Source organism: Bombus impatiens, unplaced genomic scaffold (assembly GCF_000188095.3).
Source record: "Bombus impatiens unplaced genomic scaffold, BIMP_2.2 scf_0235, whole genome shotgun sequence".
NCBI classification, from domain to species: Eukaryota; Metazoa; Arthropoda; class Insecta; order Hymenoptera; family Apidae; genus Bombus; species Bombus impatiens.
Window position 1 is genome coordinate 19,344 of NT_176654.1, and position 24,093 is coordinate 43,436.

Sequence of the window (24,093 nt, forward strand, 5' to 3'; positions counted from 1 at the left end):
ATATATATATATATATATATACAGATCAAAAATAAAGAATACAATTTTGTAATACTGTAATAATACTTCGTTGAGAAAATGGATCTTATGCAGCAAATATTAATCGATTTTGTACACGTACCTGACTCTGACATGGATAAGCCAAAGATAATAAGTTGATAATCACTGATAATTCATATCCATAGCAAACCGGACAATAGTGGTAAACTACAAGGTGAATATCGTGTTTCATGGATACGAACGTTGTTATTTTTATAACAGACGGGAAGAGGGAGAGATATATTTCAGAGCTGATCCAGTTATTATTATACATAAGAATCACGTGCACGAGAACTTGGTACATTTTCAAATTAAATTCCTTCGATAAATTGTATTCTTTATACGCCGTCTATTTTTGCATGGAGAACAGTATCCTATTCCATATTACTATACTGTGATGGAAAATAAGCGAAATAAAGTAAATGGAAGATATCGCAGGGTTTTCACAATTATCACGGTATTATATTAATAATTCCGAGACAATAAAGTTACATGGAATCACTTGGGGACTCAACGTTTCGAAAATCTATGCTCCATTCTTTCTAACAATTGGCGGTACTTAGCGTTAGCGAGATGGATTACAGTATGAAACTTTAAAAGTCCATAGATCCTTGAAATCCGGGCAGAAGCGTCTTAAAAGTTTCGCAAGTTTCGCAAGATCATTTGGAGCGCGGTGGTAATGACTTGAAAAGTTAAGCGATCCGAATCTCGCGCGTTATGACAGCAACTGGATTTTGTCACGATGTTTGTTCCAATTAAAATTTTGATAAAGCCACGGCTGAAAGAACTTCTCTCTTTTCTGTCCTGTAGAAATTATCACTCTTCCTTTCTTTTTACAAAAGTTTTAACGGGTTCTTTCCACACGGCCATTTTCTCGAGATTCTTCTATTTTCAATTAAACAATTTTTTTTTTTTAACAATTTCTTCTCGATTCTATTCCCGTCGAATACGGCGATACAAGGGATGAATATTTCTGGGTGAAAATAAAATTGTCGATATCAAGGGAGGAACAGGATTTTCGGAATAATCGATGAGACGAACGCTGCGATTTATCATTTCTCTGTTAATAAATTTCTATCGTACCATTGTTCTCCGGAGCTGTTCTTTCATCCTGTCATCACCATTAATTCCACCCACAGCCTCTGCAGCTGCTTCATGGATTCCTCTTCTTCCACGTGTCGCTTAACTGCCGGTCTGAATCGACGATAATATATTCGATCGACTTACATAAGTTTTATAATTAGAAAATCGATAATTATAATTATCCTCCTATCTACGTTAACTACTCCTACGTTCCAACCTCGAAGATTTATACAAATAGACTTCCAATACAGATTTTAACTGAATTCTAAAATAATTTGCTCATCTAGATTTTGCGAACAGCTAACATCCACGATTCGAAACGACGAAGCAAACGATCAAGTAAATAATAATTTTCTATTCTAAATCAAGTTTCCGAATGATTTGTTTTCGTCAATTTTCATCCATGTAAAAATCAAATTTATTACAAATCTTCGATAAAAGACTAGAAAATTCTTAACTTCCTTGTTTCTTCGATTCCTCCTTCAAATATATCCGAGTTAATATCTGAGATTATTTAGCTAGAAACCAGAAAACCGTCAATGGCTAACACCCGCGATTCTAAGCAATAATCTCCACCTTTCCACGCATTTTCCTCGTCCTCTGTCCAAAACCAATTTTCCCGATACAAAGAATTAAATGGTTATCACGTTCCGCAATCACGATGCCACAATTAATCCTCCTCTTTATACGTCGAGCGCTTTTACGCGATGATAAACAAACGGGCGATTTTCTATAAGAACACCATCGGACAAATGTTTGCCAACGTGTTCGATAAGAGAGCGACGCGTTCAGCACGCGGCGTAAACGGTGTCCTCTCGATTTCGTTTTAACGATCGTCGTTAAAACGACGAAATAATCGTGTCCAGGGACTCATGCGTGCGATTACAATAAAATAAATCCTAGGTAACCGTAGAGCGTGCATGGATCGGTGTAAAAATGGCGAGCCAGTCGTCAACGCGTTCCAGGGTTTAGTAGCGTGTGGAGAAATCGGTAACCGGCTTCGAATCAAGAATAGGAAATAACGCGAATCGATAATAGTTGCGTCGAATCACAGCCGTACAGTCGTGTACCGATTTGCAAATAATGCGAAATTTACCGTTCGCCGACTGTGTCATTTGCCTGTGGAATATTTGATCGTTCGATTCAACGATTTTCAATCCCACTATGGGCATAGATAAAATATTCTGGGTGAACAACTGTCCACGATCGTCGATGAATCTAGCAGATATCGATCATAGCGTGTGAGCGTCAACGACGTATTCTTCAACCGATAATCGAGGAGTAAATGTCACCGATTAAACGATTAAGCGCTAGTTTCGCGATAGCGCGGTTTGGTTCCTGATTTTTTAAATTAATCCACCGTATCATCGTTAGGATTACTGAAACGATCGAAATGACGAAAATCGACGATACAGCCTTGCCACTGTTAATTTTATTCGAATTCTAATTTGGCCAAGTTCGAACAAGTCGAAATACGTGCAAACGTATCGGTCAATTTATTACGGAGAGAGATGCCTACTTCTATAGGATATCGTAGCACGATTCGAACGCAGCAGAAAAAGATACTGCGAGTTATATAAAACGAGGTTTTTAAAATCTTTTCACCGCACAGTTTTAAACAATCTTCGGTAACCCAGTTTTAGTTATTCTGATAACTAGCCAGTATATGAGTTAGCTCGTTTTATTTTTACCTCATTTCTCAACAAAATTACATTCACTCAACTTTTGCTGTTTGATATTCAATGGATTAGCCGAGGGAAGACTTTTATTTCGCATAAAAGCGTCGGCTTGGAACGAAGCGTTTCCTAATACTTTCTTTTTCCTAACGTGTATACATAAATGGGTTAGGAACTTTGAAATTATTGCCGTGGAAAAAGGGGAATTTGACCTGGTATTCGCGAGAGGATCGATGTCGCGGAATTTTCGTAAAGTATAATATTAGTTTCCGTATGGAGAACCTGTGAAAACACGAGCTCTTCCTCTGCGAAGTAAACACCTGCGTAAACGACTCTTTTTATTTCATCCCTCGTTATTTGAAATACTTTTCAAGAGAGCTCGTATGTCGCAATGTTTAAATAACGTACAGGTAAAACTAGAAATCGAGAAGAGAGAAAAGAAGGAATACTCGTAACGAATTAATAACGTTTCTTGCTAATTTCCTTACGCGATAGAAGTCTTGGGTCGAAGATCTTGTCGATGTTCGATGATCGAAGATGTTCATAAGGTGACATAACCTGCTCGATGTACGCAAGATAGTCTTTAGACTTATACTATCGATTAAGAAGAAAAGCAATTCCTTGAAATATCGATAAAAAGCAAAATTAATTGTCAATATATCAGGCTCGATAGAATTATCTTTTCATATGCGAAATTTATTTGTACATAATCTCGATATACAGGGTAATTGGTGGTACAAACGGAAAGGGGGTGATTCTACGCGAAAAAAGAAGTCGAAAATATACAATACAAATTTTTCGTTTGAGGCTCTGTTCTCGAGAAAATCGACTTTGAATTTTCGCTCGGTACGCGTGCACTTTATCGCGTCTCGTTATAACGGATCTAGATCGTTGTCTCGATTGACGTTATTTTAAAAATTTTAAAAATTTTTAAATTTTTAAATTTTTAAATTTTAAATTTTTAAATTTTCAAATTTTTAAATTTTTAAATTTTTAAATTTTAAAATTTTAAATTTTTGAATTTTAAATTTTTGAATTTTAAATTTTTAAATTTTAAATTTTAAATTTTAAATTTTTAAATTTTTAAATTTTTAAATTTTAAAATTTTAAATTTTTGAATTTTAAATTTTTGAATTTTAAATTTTTAAATTTTAAATTTTAAATTTTAAATTTTTAAATTTTTAAATTTTTAAATTTTAAAATTTTAAATTTTTGAATTTTAAATTTTTGAATTTTAAATTTTTAAATTTTAAATTTTAAATTTTAAATTTTTAAATTTTTAAATTTTTAAATTTTAAAATTTTAAATTTTTGAATTTTAAATTTTTGAATTTTAAATTTTTAAATTTTAAATTTTAAATTTTAAATTTTTAAATTTTTAAATTTTTAAATTTTTAAATTTTTATTCTATATTTTCGACTTCTTTCTTCGCGTAGAATCACCCCCTTTCCGCTTGTACCACCAGTTACCAACCACCCTGTATATGTATAGCGCCTCGCATAATTATTCCAACAACAGTCGATAGACGGCTTTTGAATATTTTAACAACACTTTTATTACTCGTGTAATTCCTTATCGATAATACAATCGAAAAGGTATTCATCGTCCCAATAAAGAATCAAATGTGTTAACAATAGCAAGAAACCATTAATAAGATCTTATAGTAGAAACATAAAGTGTCTATCGTTCGAGTAATTACAAATGGTACTGCATATGTGTTATATAGCGATAAACTTTGTTAGTTTTAATCCACTTTAATCTGTACGAATTAAATAATCATTACGATTTATTTACCTTTACAGCGCCCGATATAAAATCCGATTCTACTTTATCGAAGGCTATCCTCGACTAAAATATCGCAAAACTAAATAGACGCAAACGGGTCACGATGGTTGATTAAATTTCAAGCGGTTAATTCCATGGGAAAAGAAACAAGCCCGCGAGAAACAAAGTTTCTAAATCTTGAAATCTCATTATCGTCATGGTAAAACGAGAACATTTAACCTATCAAACCACTTAATCAAGCTACTTCTAAAAAACGAACTAGCCCGTTAATTGGGACATTCGTTCCCCGTGGTACGAGCTCCGCGAAGTTCCCTAATTTCGCGAAATTCGATCAAGATACACGATATTCGCGTGCCCGACGCATTCCATTCGTTATCAAGGAAATATCGTGCCGCTGTTTAATTCCAGGTGACACGGTCTCGCTGTGGTTTCGAACGAGATTAACCGTACCTCCGTATTCCTCTGCAAACCCCGCCCGACCATTTTCTTTTCTTACCTCTCTTTTTCCTTCGCCATCCTTTCGTTCTCTTCGCCTCTTATCTGACGTACCCAATAACGAGGTATGTGTGTCGCTCGATAAGTTGTATTGTTCCTGGCTGGTTGGCTGGTTTGCGTCGAGCTTATCGACCTACTACGGGGGAAAAAGCAACTCCGGCGAAATTCGTCGCGCCAATCGTTTTTCGACCCCTGAAATGCTCTCTCCGTGTACGATCGATTCATCCAAGAAGCCTTCTTTGCTTTTCGTCTTCTTCTTTGTCGTCTTTTGCTTCGTTCTAGAGTATGTTGATTGAGACAGTGGTATAAGTAGTAAATAAGAAAGGATTGAATCTAACCGGCAAGTACGAAACTTCAACTTGATTCTGAAAATAAAATCTGTTATATCGCGTATTTGGATATATTTCTAAATAGGAAGTCTAGAAATATGGGATTCGTCGTATAATTGTAAAATGTTAACCGAACGTTTGGATTTTAACATGGATTTGCAAGTAAAATTTATCGTATCTTGCACTTGTTTTAAAAATTATTTCGCAAAGATAGTTTGCCAGTAGATTAAAGCCATCCCTGACCGACACGCGAATGCCACAACTCGAAAGCATACAGGCGAAATTATTCCGTAAAAATAGTTGTACCACGAATTAAGCAGATACGCTGCGCGAAATCATCTTAAAACGCGAAAAATTATTCCGCGAAAATAGTCTGCCTGCAAACGAACGCGCTAGGAGCCAACGCCACGTTACCTAACATTTTTTTAATATTCTAATTACGGAAGAGAATTTTGAACATTTGCTACGTATATTTTTATCGTCACCTCTACTTTTATCCGGATTCTACGATTTTATAAAGTTGGAGAAAAAGTCAAAGTATCCATAGGAGATTACGGTAAACTATCTTTTCTTCTTTTTTTTTTTTTTTTTTGAAATCATGGAACTTCATTTTGTATTTCTGCCCGTTGCATAACGTCGCGATCGTGCAACTTTCGCGCATTTTTACAATTCGACCCTTGGGTGAAAGATGCGTACACCTAAGAAATAACGATACAAAGACACGAGTAAAATTACTCGGGAAAAATAGTTTTTCTGCGAATTAAAAAGGCACGCCAGGTAAAGCTATGCCATAACTCGGCGGCAGGTAGACAAAATTATTCCGCAACGCGGCAATTGTTTCTACAAATTGAAAACCGCATGCCGCGAATCTGTAATTTAATTTGCGAGGCGGCTATCTCGCAAGTGTATTTTATAACACGCGCCGTGCAAATTTATTTTTGTGGGATAATTTACCGTACGGTCTCCGATTCCGTTTGTGGCGACAACATTTTTCATGCATCGTTGAAAAAGCGGGGGTTTGGTATTCGGAAATAAGCAGACCGAAGTAGGAAATGCGAAGATGGAAGTGGTCGTGAGCGAACGGCGCACATGTTCGATTTTTATCGCAGTCCGCGTTGATCGACTCCTACTCGCGTGAATTGCAGTTCGCCGGGATGCGTCGAAACACGTTCAAGGGTATATTTCTTAACCAAACTTGGCAAACTCGCGATGTGTGCTTCATTCTTTTTCTTCCCTACTTTCGGTCTTAACTTTTTATAGTGTGATATATGTATAGCGAATCGCAAAAATATTCTCCGCATTCGTCTTTCTTTTCCTTAGCGTTATTTATAGCCGCATAAATCGCTCGCATGGATTATTAGCAGAATAATGAAAAGTTACACGAGATTGTACTTACAGTGAGTGACTTACAAAAGTACTCGAGCGCTTACCTACAGAAAACCTTCGTATACATGTAGGTATATCAGTGTGTGTTGTTTAAAATATTTTGAAATTTCGTTAACACGTGTTTCCACGAGTCTACCATAATTAGCAGAGTTAATCTATATATCGTTATATCGTAATTTCGAATATGTTAAATAATTCAATAGCTTTTGTATCGATCTATCGTGCTTTAAATTACCATTTATGACGAATCGTCAAACGTCGCTATCGAAGCGTTTATACGGAATATTTTGTAAGAAAAGCATAAGATTACATATCTGTTTTCATATTTAGATTACGTATTTTACACGACCCTCGAGGTGCCGGATCTTGTCCATCGAAAAGATCGATGAAGATGAGTGATATTTCCACGACCTTCTCAAGCGACGTTTCGTCAGTTTATCTTCCTACGATCTTTTTTCTATTCTTCGTGTTTTATTCTTTTTTCCATGCGAAAGTTTTTATAATTTCTGTTCGTCAAAAATGGAGCATTCAGGGAGGTTCGTCTACGTGTCTTTATTACGTTCAAAAGTGCAGCAATTGCATAATTTATAGTGGCGTATGGTCGTCGAATACGAAAAAGAAGACAGGTGGCAAAACTGAGAAAGATATATCAGAATTTTCACGACTGTATAACAAGTTTGAAAGTTCAACGCGCACCATGTAAAATATTTAACGTCGACCTTAATGGCAATTCGATGTATAAAAGATGTAACTCGAGCAAACGTGGAAGAACCTCTGTACGTTTGCCCTGCGAACTTTCTTTCTGCCTCCTATCGCAATTAGTACATTCCAAAGAAGATGGTATACATTGTGTCGCGTTTCGCAACTGCTCAAAACGATTCGAGAGGATTAACCGACCATAATGCGCGTTCATAACGAATAAATGGACAAACAACGCATTGATATTTCGCACAAAAGGTTAACAAAGAACGTACCTCGCCGTGCGCTTTGCTCCATTTTCGCTTTTCAATTACCGATGTTGTTGTTTCATAACCACAATCCTGATGATTAATCGGGACACAAAGTTTTAATAGGCTGTCTGCCCGGAAATTGCATCATCTCTTTCACTTTGCAACGAAATATTATGACGTTTCTCTCTTTTAACCTGCTTCTGTGCGTGTTGAAATTTCAAAATTACACGATTGCGCACCGACCACGTTATTAGATTTCCGAAAATTCCATATTTTTTTCATCGATCAAAGGATACCGTACACGGAACGACTGAAAATGTTCCAACAGGCGAAAAAGACGACAAACCAACAACCCCGTAGTCTCATGTACCAGTTATTTTGCTTATTCGTGTAGGCTTGCTCGATTAATCGATCGAAAGTGACGTGGCTCGCGTCGAAAGAGGATGTTCCGGGAAATATTAATGTGACCAGGCGGAAAACATAAAAAAGGCGGAGTACATTTTCACGTAGACGATGATCGGCCATCTTGATCGTCATTAGCGGGGTTGTCGGACAGAGCTGTCCATTTATTTCCCAATTTTATCGTTATTATTCGATATTATGTTCCACTGTCTCTCGTTTCTGCTTATTCGCGGTTCTTGCCTGTAAACACATTGGTATATCATAAAGAGAGGTTCGTGCGTTTTAAGCGACGTTCGTTTAAATAGAACGCAATTTTTACTTTGACGCAGAGTTAGTTTCGCAAAGAGTCGCAGAGAGAAAAAACATATTTAACTGTGAATCGCGAATCAAGAAATCAGAGTACAACCGTGATGCAATATGGTGGACGTATCCAGTGGTAGTTTTTAATCTGAACAATTTCGTAACCTAGTTTTTGAAGTCGGTCCATAGTTACTCATTTTTATTACTCGTTTTCAAGTATCGCGTTGAGCCAGTTTGGACAGCATCCGCAGTTCCGAATTGGTTTAATCCGCACGTAGAGCATATAGGTCAAAGCGTCCCAAGTGAGTCCAACTTTCGTTCACGTTATATTACGATTAGTTTCACATTTGCTTCACTTGTCGCGTAATAAAATTCCACTTTAAAACAGTGTTTCGTACCTGCCGCTGGCCACTGCACAAATCCATAAAAGCTATTCTATAATTAATGTCCACGTCAAAAACTAATATGCAACAGGGTAGCTATAAGTGCAGAAACGGATAACCTGGAAAATATTGTGTTTCACACCGAGCCGCGCGCTCTCGCGAACAGGAAAACATCCATCGGCATTAGTTTAAAACTAATACGTTGATCGACAAGTTACAAGTTGCGGGATTGCAGATTTCGGTGGTAAAAGCAATCCTTAAAATTTTGCGAGTTACGCCAATTAAATCCGTGATGCTATTAATACGATTTATGATTTCATACATCGTGGGAATTTACTTGTACGATTATTGTAGACTTTTCAAAGCTATCGGACGTGAAAATTAATTGAAATTAATTTTTCCTTTCGGATATAGCCATTCCTATTTTCTTTTCGTAACTCGCGATTCATAAATAAAATTGCAATCTGCTCCGAAGAAAAACGTCGAATCGATGTTTATATTCAACTATCCAGTGCGTGATATTTTCGACCAGTCGCGGGCAGACGCGATCTCGAGGTAGCGCGTCGACGAGAGTCGTAAATTCCCGTTACGATTATAATAATCGATACCACGAACAGATCGATCCCCTTATTTCTTTTGGGGTAATAGAGGCGGTTGATGCGGTATAAGACTGCGATTAACGGGTTATAGTATCTATATTTCCAACAACTTAGTAGAAGAAAGAATTACGCCGTTGCGTAAGATGCAAGTGTCGTAGACGAAGGTTTGACGGGCGAAGACCCGGTAGAGAGACGTTGATTGTTCTCAGGTTAGAGAATCAGCGTAGAGACCCGGACCGATCTATAAACGAGATCGAGTCCGAGTAAATACGCTGACTGTCCTGTCGTAGTAGAACATATCCCTTGCAGTTGAATATAGTAATGTAGTAGATGCAGTTCGAGATGTCCGATCGGTAGGTGACTTGGCAGTTTTCGACTTGGTGCCAGAGTATCGACAGAGTTAAGTCGGTCCTCGTGTTATTACGGAGGAAAGCTCGGTGTGGGTGTGTCTTTTGAACTAAGAATGCGGATTAGTCGTTCACACTTTTCGTTAGGAAAGCGAGGGTAACGAACCTCCATGCCCTTTGGTTGTAGCCAACGTCAATAAATGATTCATCGTTTATGGAAAAAGCTGCTTTTCCGTTAGACAAATATCCGCTTTCTTCGTAATTTCTAAGAAGGTGCAATAAATCTAAGGACTGTTCTAAGGACCGTCCATAAACCGAAAATACTTCAAGGATTATAGATTAAGTTGAAAAGATTTTGTTTGCTTAGGTTTATCGAGGGTCTGTATTAACGGTACGTGGGCCTTGGAGGCCAGACCACGAGGGACCTCGTACGGACCATCTCACGCGACGTAACGTAGTAGTTAGTGAACTGTCGTGCTGTACGCTCATCGTTGTGTTGTGATGTATAAAACAATTTCACTAGTATCGTTGTTAATCTAATAATCTCGCAGAAGATGATATACGCAGGCTCGAGGATCTGAGAAAACAGAGGAAAACGAGAACAGATTTTCGCACTCCGACTCTCCTTATAAAGATACCGTGGATCGGCGATATTCCGACGCAAGAAAGAGTCTTATAAATACTCCTATTACACGAGTATTAACTGCTTCATTTTTGATATTATCGAGGAAATCGAGTAGTTTCTTATCTCCGTCTTATCGACCAGTATTATATCGGTACTTAAAGATATCGCGTATTTCTCGCGCACTATACTTATTATCGCGAAGTGTTGCGCCGCGACGCAAGAATCCTCGATGCGACGATTGCTGCGGCCATTTTAAAGAACTTCCGTTTTAATTTATTCCCGGAAGCGGGCGCATCCGTGACATCGGACAGTGCGGAGCCAGGAAAGGATCAAGAGGAGCAATACACCGGCTGTTAGCGAGGATTAGCCAGTTCCTCGAGGATGAGCTGTTGCTGTTGCACGGACGAGCCATCGTCCAAAGTGGAGCCCGGGGTAAGGATTATTCTTTACGATTACGCTTGGTTGAAATTTCCGCTCGAGTATTTCAATATAAAAACTTCTGGTCTCGTCTCGTCGCCATGGCGGAAAAAGGAACAGAAGCCAAGTCAGGTCACTGATTTCGTTGAAATTTCGCGCGCAGTTCGCGCACGGGGTGCAATTCTTTTCGCGTAATGGCGGGGAAGAGCGATAATTATTCATGAGAAACGTATTGGCCTCACACACGCGCTTTAATTGTCGTATCCGTGTCTAAATTACGTTCGAGTATATTTAACCAAATAGGTTAGCGATGAATAAACGATCGTTCCGTCTAAAGTTTGCGTTTAGTTTGGCGATTATGTCGGATGGACTTTTACGTGAAACGTTTTCATTTTGGGTCCAATTGTTTATGAAACTGTCTCGACGAGTATCTATTTTTCTTTCTCTTTCGCCGGGTTTCGGAAGATAAACACGTAGATAAACGTAGCTAGTAATAATAATACGAACGAAAATGAAAGATAGATGGAATTCGAAACATAGTTTGTTTTTAAATCCAGCTATATCGGTGATCTGTGCCTTGAATTACTTGTGCTCGAGCTTTTCACGAACGTAAGTTTCTATGCTTTCGACAGTCGCAAAAATAGGAATCCCAGGTCTCTATAGTTTCTCACTTTCGTTTCAAAATTAAGAATCGTTAATTACGTAATATCGGACGTACAGATGCGCTTGTTGTTTGTTGTTTTGTTGTTTCTAATTAATGTGCGCGTGTGACGTTATAAAGCGTTAATTTCCGTTTTAAAATCACCCTTCGATCGACTAAGACCACGGCTTCAAACCGTTAAAAAGCTCATACGTACGAGGGTTAAACGTTTCATCTGGTTCGAAGAACGATATCTCTTAATATGTAACTGATCCATATATTGCTAAATCCGCTTACAGGAGTAATCGTATACTCAGCGAACACTTTCAAATTCTGAATTATACTTTTTAGCACGTTGTTATTACGTCCTTATTGCGAATTTTTATCACATTTTTACGAATACGTGTATAAACTTCCACTAATGAGACATCCTTTCTCTTCTTTGTTATGTAAATTCTTTTACATCAAATAAGAACAATTATACTAGTTTGAAAATGACAATCCCAAGTGCCATTAACGGATTACGTCGAAGTTCACGAAATATTTCGCGTTCCATGTAATAAACTTTGGAATTCCGTCAGAAATAACAGAAAATTTGTTTTAAATATCGAAAGCGGGTGAAACGAACAACAAATAGGCCGGTGGAAAAGCTTTTCATTTTAATTATTCTCATCAGCAAACGCACGAACACTTTTTTCTTCAGAAAACCATTTCAATCTGTGTCTTGCCATTTGCTTTAAAGCCGTTTAGACTGATTAATTCTATCGCGACTATTGCGAGCGCAACAACTGTAACAAATATTTCACTAGAAACTACTATTTTTTTCATAAATAAGATTCGGTGTAAAGTGGATTTAGTTGATCTACAAAGTCTACTAAACGGGATATAAATGATTATTAGAACGTGCGTAGCGAATATAAGTGTTTATGGAAATCTATGTTTGAGATGTACAAATAAATGTAAAATTACGGTAATTAAATGCTTTAAATACGGTGTTTACATATAGCCCGTCAAAGTTAAATTTAGCACAGAGAACTCGTGCCGCCAAAATTCGTCATTTTCGTCCAAAGGGTTGAAAGTAGAAAGACGTAAATACATTCAGTCAAAATAGCGCAATAAACAGATATTTCATTTCCAATGATAAAGCGAACGGGACAGAGTCAATCAAGAATATAAAGTTAAAAAGAAAGAGAGAAAATTCTGGAATAGATAATTCGTTTTGAAAAATAAGGATTGGAAAGCGAGGGGAAAAGCTTAAATTTAATACAACGAGCGAAGTTACAGTTCCAAGGTGGCGAATTCCAGAAATAACGCATCGTATGCAACGTGTTGGATAGCACTTTCTTACGACCATAAATGCGGATAAATGGTTTAATTATAACTGTTTGTTCTCCGTATTCCAAAATGTAATTGAGAAAGGGGTGGTCTTAAACTGGTGATCACTAGCGTGCATGGAAACCGTGTATTCACGCTGCGATGAAACCGCTGTTTTTGCGCTTATATGTATCCTCTAATTGTACGGTTATATACCGATGGTTCCGTTGATCTACAGGGTGATTTAGAAATAACGGGATGATTAAAATTTGATTTTCGCTAGAGACTCGAGCGAAAACCCGAATATCATCGTTATTATCACACGCGCGCGTTCAACGCTATCGAACGCGGACGAAACCAAGCGAATAAAACAGATATTTTTTTGTTGCACCAACATGTTAATAGAGTGGAAATAAATAATCTCGGGATAATAATAGTGGTAACGTTGTAGTAGTTGGTAATTGCCGGTCTCTGTGATTACATTGTTTCGGTAATGAGAAATACGAAAGCAATAATTATCGGCTTTTCTATCTGTTTCGTAATTAACAATTAAACTACCGGTGAATCGAGTTACAAAGTTGTTAATTGACAATGAGACACCGTCCAACGACTACTGTCTTCGTCATTGTTCTGTCGTTTCTGAAATTCTCCCGCGCATTTGTTGAACTCTCTACCACGATCGAACTGATATTAGTCAAATTTTATACGATTCCAGTTAATAAAAGTTACCAGTGCTAATTAATTCTTCTGCATAACTGTAGTTAACAAATTCGTCGATAAAACAGTCAATTTCCGCAAGTATAATATGGTAATAATAATTTCTTACTGTGAAACAGTGTTGTAATATTATCAATAATTATCTTTTCGATAATCGATTAGGGATTATTATTAATATTAAGACTGTCGAGATTCGCTCGTTCGTTGCGCCACGCTTTGATGATATTAACGCATCATAACGCGATCAATATTACTCCATGTAATAACAAAATTTCCATTCGTGCGAGGAGAACGTGTCGAAAAAATGAACGGCTTAACGAAGCTTTTAATTTTGCTTGAAAAGCTTACGTACAAAAACGTGCGTATTAATTTCTCACGGTAAAGATTAACATATATTATCTATGTAGTATCGATCAAGTTCCTAGACCGCCATCCTTTAGACGGAGTTCCGTTCTGAAATTTCACGGTTTCCCTTTAAACTGAATGAAATTACAGAGATAGCGTTCAAACGGTAATTTAAAGCGACTAAAATATTTAAAAAGAAAGATGGGAATCGCATCTTTTTCATAAGGTTCTAGCAGATCTCAATTTTTGTTATTACATATAGAAAAATATGTTCCTCCTAAATTACTTGACAGAATACAATTAACTAGATATCGTGTGATCGATAAGATCGGGTAATTTTGTTAACATAATCTTTGACAGCTACCAAAACAAAATAAACGCATCGATCATTACACGAAGAGACTTGTTCCATTTGACTAATTATCTGCCTGAATATTGCTTTTTTTCGTTAAATTCACAATCAAAAATATGCGATATTTGAAACCGTATGCTACTCTATTTATTACTATTTATTAGTTTAAACAAACAAAATAATAGAAAGAACAGGAAAAATAAAATGCTCGAACGAAAAGATACAGACTTTCGCACAAATACCCGCGTTCAATTTCTTTTTAAATTTAGAAAAAAATTATACGATTGCAATAAAACTATTCATATACAATACACACGCATTTTCAAACGAAACCTGTCTGGGATCCCAATATATCTTCCTTTAACGTTTTTCTGGCCAAACCCGATCAAAACGTTTAACCAACCTCGTAATCCATTGCAAAACACGAATAGCATAAATTTCACGGTTCCGTTGTTCGTTCCACCGTGAAAATCGAGGATAAAGAGTTTCTAAGTTTATACTTCATCTAAAAGTAAAATTTTGTTAATAATATTCGTTCAATTGTGCGAGACGACTCGGGTAATTAAGTTGAGAGGCTGCGAAAGGGCCAAAAACAGTCAACTTCCATTTGACTGAAAATTTTCTCTACAAGGACGATTTTTAACGACGACTCGGACTTGATCAAGAGTTGCTTAATGTAAACGCGACCTTAACGAGAACGAGGCGTAAATAAATGTTGACAACGTGACACGATGATGTTATCAATGGAACGTAATGGCACGCCTTTAATAAGACGAGTCAAGGGAGAGAGAGAGGGGAATTTAATTACGAGAGGCACGCTAATGCAAGGTCACCGTCGAACAGTCTAATTAATTTAGGGTGATGTCTACTACGATCGTTCGACTCGTAACAGGGTTACCAACTGCGTTCTGCCGGTGAAACGACGCGGATTCTCGTTGAAAGCGTTTAGCTACGCTCGATTTCACCGGGCTGAAAATTTACCGGAATGCTGACCGCGACCAACAGATTCGACGTTTTCGATCGTTACACGGAAAGACGTTCGCGTTCCACCGACCAACTCCGTCTTTTTCTCTCTCTCTCTTTCGTTCGCCTATTCTCTGTTTTCTGATTCGAAACTAATTTTTCGTCTACGCGGTAAATTGGAAAAACGAACGACTCGAAAATGTAGATTTAACCCTCGAACGCATGAGCATCTTTTCAAACACGTTTCGTTTAAAAAATTCGCGATTATCCATCTAATAACAGACGTTTTTAATAAAACAACTCATCTATTCGTCCGAGTGAGAATACCGAACTGGAAGGGAAACCGGAATCTTACCTCGAATTTCGTTTGCTCGTTTGCGAACAAAATATCACCGATGATATTTATTCGGTGGAAAAAAAGTGAAGCTTGACACGCTCGCGATTTCGATAAAACAGTTACGATTTCCCATACTTTTTGTTTCAGACACCGGACCACGAGGGGATGTCGACGAGGCAGCCGGACCAGTTTTTCGTTACCGATCGATCGTGCACTGATATCCTGAGTTTGATCGTTCTGATCGGTTTGGTCATTGGTTTCGTACGTTCAACTTTGTTTCGTTTCTCTTTTGAAACAACGTACGTAGAAAGTACAAAACGTTTTCCTGTTACCAATATAGGGTTTCCTTATGAGCATCGTCGCGCAGAAAGGAGACATTTACCGCGTTGTAAATGGCTACGATGACTGTGCGAACGTTTGCGGTCGTATCACGGAAAGAGAACGTTCGAATAATTCCGATTTCGCATGCAAGGGTAAAGACATGAGGAAAAACCGGTAAGCATAACCTGTTCATTGACTCAAGCATGTATGACACGAGATGTATATGCGAACAGCGTTAAAACTACGTTGGCCCCTTTTCGAATGACCGTTTCCACGTTTCATCGCCCCATTCAATTTTAACTCGATGGGAGATGTCGCAGGATTAATTGATATATATCGTTATCCACAGTCACATACACACGATGAAATTAATTAATCGTCACAGAGAATACGATAAATTTTGATTCAAAATTTCCTGTTTGCTGTTCATGAATATAATACTGTTACTAGATCACTCTAATCTTACATTCACGGTAAAATTATTCTATATTTATTAGCAGACCCTTGTCATTTGGAAAAACAAAATTTCATCGTATATAAATCATTCGACCACTAGAATCGTTTCAATCGTTTTACCGACTATTTCGAGTATTCGTGTTTCTTTCAGAGAAATTTATCTTTCTGAATTAAGTGGCCCGAGTTAAGAAAGTCAAATCTTTAATCATACACAAGCTGGTGAAAAGAACTTTAAAACCTCTATAAACTCGTTTTCGAAATTAACAGCAACTGTTCCCCGCCGACTTCCAATCTATTCTATCCCCATAAACATCGATGATAATCTATATAGCAACGATCTATCGAAATACATACGTGTGTACGTGCAAGCAGCACCCCCGGTCACCGTGTAGATGTTCAAGCCTCGCCAAATACGGTGCCATTGCTCCCGAAGGATTAATAATTCGTCGACGAATTAACATCGAACTTCATAGCCGCGACAACAATGCGAAATTCAATATTCCGTGCGTCGACGACTGAATGAATGAAACAAGTTCGCGACAATGGGATCCGCTATACGATATTAATATTTTCTAGGCAGCGAGGCGTTCGGGATGATGGTTGAGCGCGCGAATACGTCAAATTATACAGGAACGTGTTCACGCTATTACAGTTTTTCTTCGCGTCTCAAATAATCGATTTGTGGAAAGAGATAGAAAGGGAACGAAAGAATTTCCCTATTCTGTCTGAGATTTGATTTGTAAAAATCTGTCAAGGCTTCGTGCAGTAACGAATGATTTTTAATTGGTAGACATAATTTTCTTGATTAGAAGGAAAACGCGAACCAACTCTTAACCAGCTACAGAAGTATAAATTCATACTAAACTATCTAAAAATGTGAAATCGCTTCTCCATGATCTTATTACGATTTTATTATTAATTTGAGATTAACGTTACAAATACCGATAACGACGTCAAGCTGCTCAAAGCTATTCCTTATCAACAAATTTTCTAAAGTAACAGAATTCTGAACTGACCGTTTCCCTAAATTTTTCCATTTCATTTCTAATTTTTATATTAGCGAGTACTAGTTCTGGCCATTTAAACTGTTATACAGCGTGAATACGTACCATCCTGAATACGTTTGTGTAGACTCTCGATCGAGACTCACCTTGCTACCGATCTATTTCATCCACACCCTGATCTCCAATTCTTTATGCTATGCGTGAAATCTCGGTGGAGAACTTAGCCGGGCCGTGTGAAATAATGCGGTTAATAAGTGTGAATGTTTCGTGTAAATTCGATACCCGGTCCGGGTGGAAAACGCGCTGCAATTTGCCAATTTACGACGACACTTTTCGCGCAATCGTTCATTAGCACCGTTACTCATTCGTTATTCATTTCCCTCAGGTACCTGCAGATTACGGTGGACACACGAGGGGTGAAAACTCGCACGTGCGTGGAAAAATGCGGCCCTCAGTTAGTATCGCCATGATGCAAGGGATCCCGTACGCCACTTCCAATTGCGGGATCGTAAAGAACGATGTCTGCATTGCACGAAAATTGCCATTACCTATATTTGTATCTTATTCTCTTTAATTCAAGCGTGATTTCAACAAATACGATCAACGCGAAATGCTTTCGCGGATAGCTCGTCTTAACTCTGCCGCATCGTTTGGTTCACTTTCGACCGAATCGAATTTTTCTCTGTATCAACGAATTTCCTAGATTTGAGGAAAATATGAAATAATATGAATGCTTTGATATTATAATATATGATTCTTACGTATGATGGCTTTGATCGTATCTATGTTAATGGCTTTTTAAAACATTAAAATTTAAACAGTAGCGTTAACGCTATGAGAAAAGTTAATACTATAGAGTGTCATAGAGTGTTCTGCGGTGGAAAGAATTATTTCTCTTAAAAAATTTGTCTTTCAAAATGTCAGTTATAATCGTATAAAATGTCACGCGTTCTAGCATAAATAAATTCGTGCAATGTTCGACACATCCATGCTTTATTCCCGAATGATCTTGATCGTTCTAATATTTCATTTTGCTCGTAGGGATACGGTGTTTTTAAATCGCTGCGTGAAGAACGAAACGATGGAGTCGATCACTTCTTTGATCACGAAACTCGGTCTCGATAATTTTTACAAGGTTTGTAAATTTCCTTTTTAATAGCAATTAAACACCCGTTAATCGAAGTTTCGCCAAATCCATATACCTTGCTACGTTAAATCATAGTAAGTTTACGACATTTTCCGTCGGTATAGATCGTCACCAACGGGTAAATACAATCTTTGTAGCGTGTAAACTAAGCAACTTATGTAAACTTAAAGGAACAGCGTAGATATTTAGTTTGAACTTTATCGTCTTCTTGCCTCGGGTTGATTTTACTCTCTGAAACGTGTTCAGAAACGGATTCCTTCTTTTTCAGGAAGCCTCCAGGGATCTTAGCGTTGCTTGGAGAGAGATAGTTTACTTATTACTGATCGCTTTAGGTACGTACTACGTCTTCTTTTTCTTACAAAATTTTCTTTCTTTCGCGTGAACATTTTTTCACATTTCTTCGTTCTTTATCCTCAGCTATTTCATTCGGCATTTTAATCGCTTTCCGCTACATGGTGCAATGGATTGTTTACATTGTTTTAACAGCCGTTATTTTGGCGTCCATCGGTGGTTCGGCATTTCTTTGGTAAGATTTCGATTGATATTCTTTTTTTTTTCTTAGATTCGTTTAAATATGAATATCACGGCCGAAGAATACACGATTTTTATGCTTTACGGTGGAACAATTTTCAAATTTCTTTCTTTTTTTATTTGATTTTGGTATTAGATATATGTATGTGTATAAAAAATATTAATTGTCACATTATACCGTTTTTCTTTTTTACAAAACTCTAAATTTATCAGCTATTTTCGAAAGATGTGTACTATTGTATTTAACGAGTCATCTTTCCAACTCGGTAAGTATAGAATCAGAATACTTCTAGCCGTTATGGCGGAGATCAATGATCGTCGTTACTTCTGACGAAGACGATTCATGGTTAAAGGTTATCACCGTCATCGTGTGTTCTAAGTGGAGACATTGTGTTTGCGCAGGCTAACGTGGTACTGGGAGAAAAGAGCGGTGCAAACGCATGAAATAGACGTGGAAGATTCGAGCGAGCAGGCTTACATAGTCTACGCGATCATACTGACTGCTGTTACGGTAATGAGTCTTGATATTTTGAAGATTCTTCCTCATTGTCCTGTCGTCGAATTTGTCGACATTTTATTTAAAAAATTTGTTAACGACCAGATATATCGTATAATTAAGGAATTTTCATAGACCATCCGTTGAACGATTTTTCCATATAAATTAGAGATGTCGTTTGTCGGCTATTCGTAAATATTTTTTGTCGAAATTTGTCGAAAAAATAACCGAAATACATTGATGTTATCGATTGGACATAATTTACAGGTCGTCATTCTTCTGATCATTCTGGTGATGAGAAAACGAATCGCCCTGGTGATGCAGCTGTTCCATGAGGCAGGAAAGGCTGTCTACGCGATGCCAGTGCTCCTCCTTCAGCCTGTATATGTACGTAAATATTTGATAAAACTAACGTATACAGAGTGATGCAACATTTCTGCCCACTCGAACAACTTTTCCCTCTTTTCGAGGAACAAACTCATAGCGTATCGAATAATCTAAAATTGCTTTCGGACTCCATGCTTTTTCCTCTTCACCCTCGTTTCAGAAACATCAAATTTTCTTATCTTTATATTTATCTATCGTTATGCTTCTTCTCACTCAGCATGTAAGTGAGAGAGGGCTACTACTTTATCTTCCTATCAATGTGCATTCTTTTCTTCCTATTTTTAAGTCACGTGATATACAGTTGAAAAATAGGAGATCGCACGACGCTGTGGTCGAACAACACGACGGAAGAAACGATTTACGCAGTAAACTTAGAAGAACAAGGTTCGAGAATAAAAATCCGGACAAACTTTGAAATTTGTATCTTTTAATCGTTGTCATACTGTCTTCTGTGATATAACATCATATTAATTGTTATTATATCGTACTTATTTTCGTTAACAGAAGCTCTAACAACTTTTTGCAGCAAATGCGTCGTAAGCTTCCGTTTTCGATTAATTTACTTCGAAGAATGCTTTAAACATGTACAGTCATCGGTTTCAGACTTATCTTCTGATCGGTCTCACCGTGTGCGGCTGGCTTTACTGCATGCTTTGGATCGAAAGCGCTGGGAACATTTACAAGAACCGGAAAAATCACATCCATTTCAGGAAGGATAGTGTTCTAATCGTAAGTGATGGAATTATGTAACGCAAAATTTAACAGAGGCAGAAACGACTAATATGTAACATTTTTCAGGCGACCAGATGGTACAATCTGTTCTTCTTCTTCGTCACCTGCGAATTCCTCTTGGGCTGCCAGCATATAGTCGTCGCTGGCGCCGTTGCACGTTGGTTCTTCACCAGGTGACACTGATCGATATCTTATTTCACACGTAGACACAATGGAAATTTCCATATTCCGTTTTTATTCCACTTACTCGACTAGTAGACTTTGCATTTTCATTGAGTAAAATAATATTATTCTTTACGATAGTAATCCAAAAAGAAGAATAGAAAACGAGATTTAATTTTCTAACGAAACACTTGCGATCACAAAAATCGCGAGTTTCGTCCAATAGTAAGAAAAAATAAAATTTTCTTTCGAACAGGGACAAGAAGCAGGTCTCTCTGCCAGTCGTGAAAAGCTTTGGTTATCTCATACGATATCATTTAGGCACTGTAGCATTTGGCGCACTGATTATTGGTATAGTTCGATTGATAAGGGCCATCATTTCCTTCGTGCAAAATCGCCTCAAGAAATACGACAACGATTGCGTACGATTAATCTTATGGTGCTGTCATTGTTGTTTCTGGTGTTTCGAGTGCGCTTTGAGGTTCCTCACGAGGAATGCTTACATCGAAACAGGTATGTACTACATGATATATACTAATTTTTTTTAGCAAGTATTCGCCACATCCTTCAATTTTCTTATCTTAATCTTTTAATCTGTTTGCTCGCTCAGCTATATACGGATGTAATTTTTGTACGGGAGGCAAAAAAGCTTTTCAGGCTTTAGCCAGCAACGTGCTAAGAGTCGCAGCTATCAACAGCGTTGGAGACTTTGTTCTATTTTTAGGAAAAGTAACGGTGGTCACGTTGACAGTTGTTTCGGGAATTTACTTACTACAGGTACGGATCTATGTTCATCCGTAAATCAATTTTTCCAACTTTAGATCTGTTAACCTCTTTGTCTGTTTAGAAAAAAGAAGGACTCCATTATCCATGGGTACCGATTGCGTTGGCCGGATTTTTCGCTATGTTGGTCGCGCATTGTTTTATTTCCATATACGAGGTAACTTTTGTAACAATTTTTAGAAATAAACTTGTATCTTCACGTGTGAAACAACATCGATTATCGTCCGTAATTGTGAAATTTATGTTCGTTACAGATGATCATAGATACGATATTCATCTGTTTCTGCGAAGATTACGCGAAGAACGATGGCATCAACAGGCCATACTTCATGAGCCGTGGATTAATGGTAATTAACATTTTCTAATTAGCCGTGCATTATAGAACGATGCTTTATATCGAAATGTCTGTCTTTGTTTCAGGAATTCGTTGAAAACAGCAAGAAAGCTCTCCGATACGCGGATCATCACTCGTAACGACGTTTTATTGCTCGTTAAAATATTACACGGCATTTCGAAGATACCCGAACCTTCGGATCGTGTCTTCGAAACCATCGTGGCACGAAACACGCGAAAATGCCTGGCGAATGAACGTTATATTAAACTTCGAACGTTCCATTTCGCGAATTTTCCAAAAACACGTCGCGTGTTTCTTTACCTCTGTTTCTAAGTACAAGTACAGTATCACGTAGAAAAATGTAAGTGGTAGCCAATTTAGATCACGGATCTCTGCTGACTGTCTGTTCTAGATCCTAATTACAACTACAGCTACTGTAACTATAAAGGAAGACATCCTATAGGTAGATTATCTATATTTTTTATAATAACGAATGAGAAAGATAAGCTTGAACAGACTTTTAAACGAACAATAAACGTAACTCAAATTACGACTGATCGACGAGTACAACGAAGAGCTGTCTGTATCTTAACGCGTAATTTTCACGTAACGCTGTATTTGTATTTAGTTGCGTAAATGCAGTGTACGCACAATTGTTCGCGTTCTTCCAATCGCAAGGATGAACGGAATTATAGTTATTGTTTTCACGTTACGAATTGCCACGAGTCATCTTCGTCAAAGAAATCCGTGTGCTAATCTAAGCCATCCAAAGTGTTATATCGTATTTATGTTATATTATATTCTGCGATTTTTGCAGCGGCGCAGCTTGTTGTACGTATACGAACAACAAATATGATAACATTCCGGTCCGTACGAAATCGTACGAGACACATCGAACGAAATATTTCTTTTATACAAATCGATCGCTTCTCCATGACTCGTTCCAAGCGCACGTAGACGTACCGTTCGTGTGCATTTACTCGCGTCGATAATATATCGCGTAGAATATCTCTTCTATCGTGTGAAGCATCTCGTTTGTATTGTATTAGCGTATAAATGTATTAGCGTATAAATAATAATCGAACAGTCGCGAAGAGATATCGCTGCAACATTGTCAATAGTCCAAACAAGCATCGTCTTGGAACACGTTCGAAACTTGGTAGCGCGTTTACCAAGAGCCTTTTGAACGCCTGCCAGCGATTTGAAAATTTATGAAAAGGCGATACTGCGAGCGGAAGTGCACTTAATGCAGCGACGATAACGCTATCTCCGAGTAATTGCAGTCGCATCGACCATCGCGTGTCTAGGTATATATATCCACTCCCTTTCTTTCACGCAACGAAACCGCCCATCGATAATACGCGCATCTCCAGCGTCACACCTTTCGATGATCGATCGTCGACAATGAACAAGTACAACGTTATTTTTAAATATGGTCGCAGCTTTAAGTCACACGATCACCTCCTCCGAAACATTATAGTATTATAATTTTAATAAAATTCGTATTTTATGAACGTTCTCGTGCGACGAACACGCAATTTAACTAATTTTACAAAACACGCTCCTTCTCTCCACTCCTCGAGCATCCATGTTCATCTCTTCTTCTGGTTAGTCAAGTTGCTTGCATTCGATCGGTAGTATTCGAATACACCTCGATCTGAATATTTATACAACTTGAAATATTCTTTCAAATTTCTTTATTTACGGTTATTGGTCGAGTCACTTGGATCCGAGCAACGGGAAACGTTTCATCGAAGCGAACCTTGAATTTTACTTGACTTGAAACATCCTTTAAAGTTTCCAGTAAGACTGCGGTTCTTGCAACTATTCCCTGACTTGAACGAAACAACAATAGCCGGGCAAACTATTATTTCGAGTTCCATCCTCCTTGATATCAACTCTCCAAACTAAATCGAGTTTTCTGAACTTCTGCCACGTTCGACTACAGTTTTACAACGGTTCTCTGCAGGGTTCGATTTTAGTCCACGTGTTGCGTTCAAATGTATTCTCCTTCGTTCTGATCCTTCGATCAACAAGACTAGCAATAGACGTTAGTGACAAAAAAAAAAAAAATAGAAAAGAAGACAGTCTAAATAAACATCTTTTTAAAAACCGAAATTTCTTTCGTGCTCTTTTAAAATTGAAATTTCTCTGACTTTAAATCACCGAACTAATTCGAACGAGCTTTATTCCGGCCTAAAAATATCGACCACCCAAGGCCATTCTCTCCGCTGTATATTTTAAATACGATCCATTT

General features: G+C 37.6%; 1 protein-coding gene across 1 annotated transcript in view; it reads left to right on the top strand.

Moving 5' to 3' along the window:
* LOC100741501 (choline transporter-like protein 1) overlaps positions 1-23,341 on the top strand; it is a 37,375-nt gene extending 14,034 nt beyond the window's left edge. Inside the window, exons 2-17 of the mRNA XM_003488463.4 lie at positions 10,685-10,830; positions 15,631-15,744; positions 15,824-15,978; positions 17,650-17,718; positions 18,306-18,399; positions 18,680-18,743; positions 18,829-18,937; positions 19,345-19,453; positions 19,706-19,825; positions 20,429-20,554; positions 20,624-20,730; positions 20,976-21,232; positions 21,330-21,496; positions 21,567-21,659; positions 21,757-21,849; positions 21,923-23,341. Coding sequence (XP_003488511.1) covers positions 10,780-10,830; positions 15,631-15,744; positions 15,824-15,978; positions 17,650-17,718; positions 18,306-18,399; positions 18,680-18,743; positions 18,829-18,937; positions 19,345-19,453; positions 19,706-19,825; positions 20,429-20,554; positions 20,624-20,730; positions 20,976-21,232; positions 21,330-21,496; positions 21,567-21,659; positions 21,757-21,849; positions 21,923-21,976 — 1,782 coding nt within the window. The 5' untranslated portion in view covers positions 10,685-10,779 and the 3' untranslated portion in view covers positions 21,977-23,341. The remainder of the gene's footprint in view (positions 1-10,684; positions 10,831-15,630; positions 15,745-15,823; positions 15,979-17,649; positions 17,719-18,305; positions 18,400-18,679; positions 18,744-18,828; positions 18,938-19,344; positions 19,454-19,705; positions 19,826-20,428; positions 20,555-20,623; positions 20,731-20,975; positions 21,233-21,329; positions 21,497-21,566; positions 21,660-21,756; positions 21,850-21,922) is intronic.
* Positions 23,342-24,093: the final 752 nt, after the last annotated feature.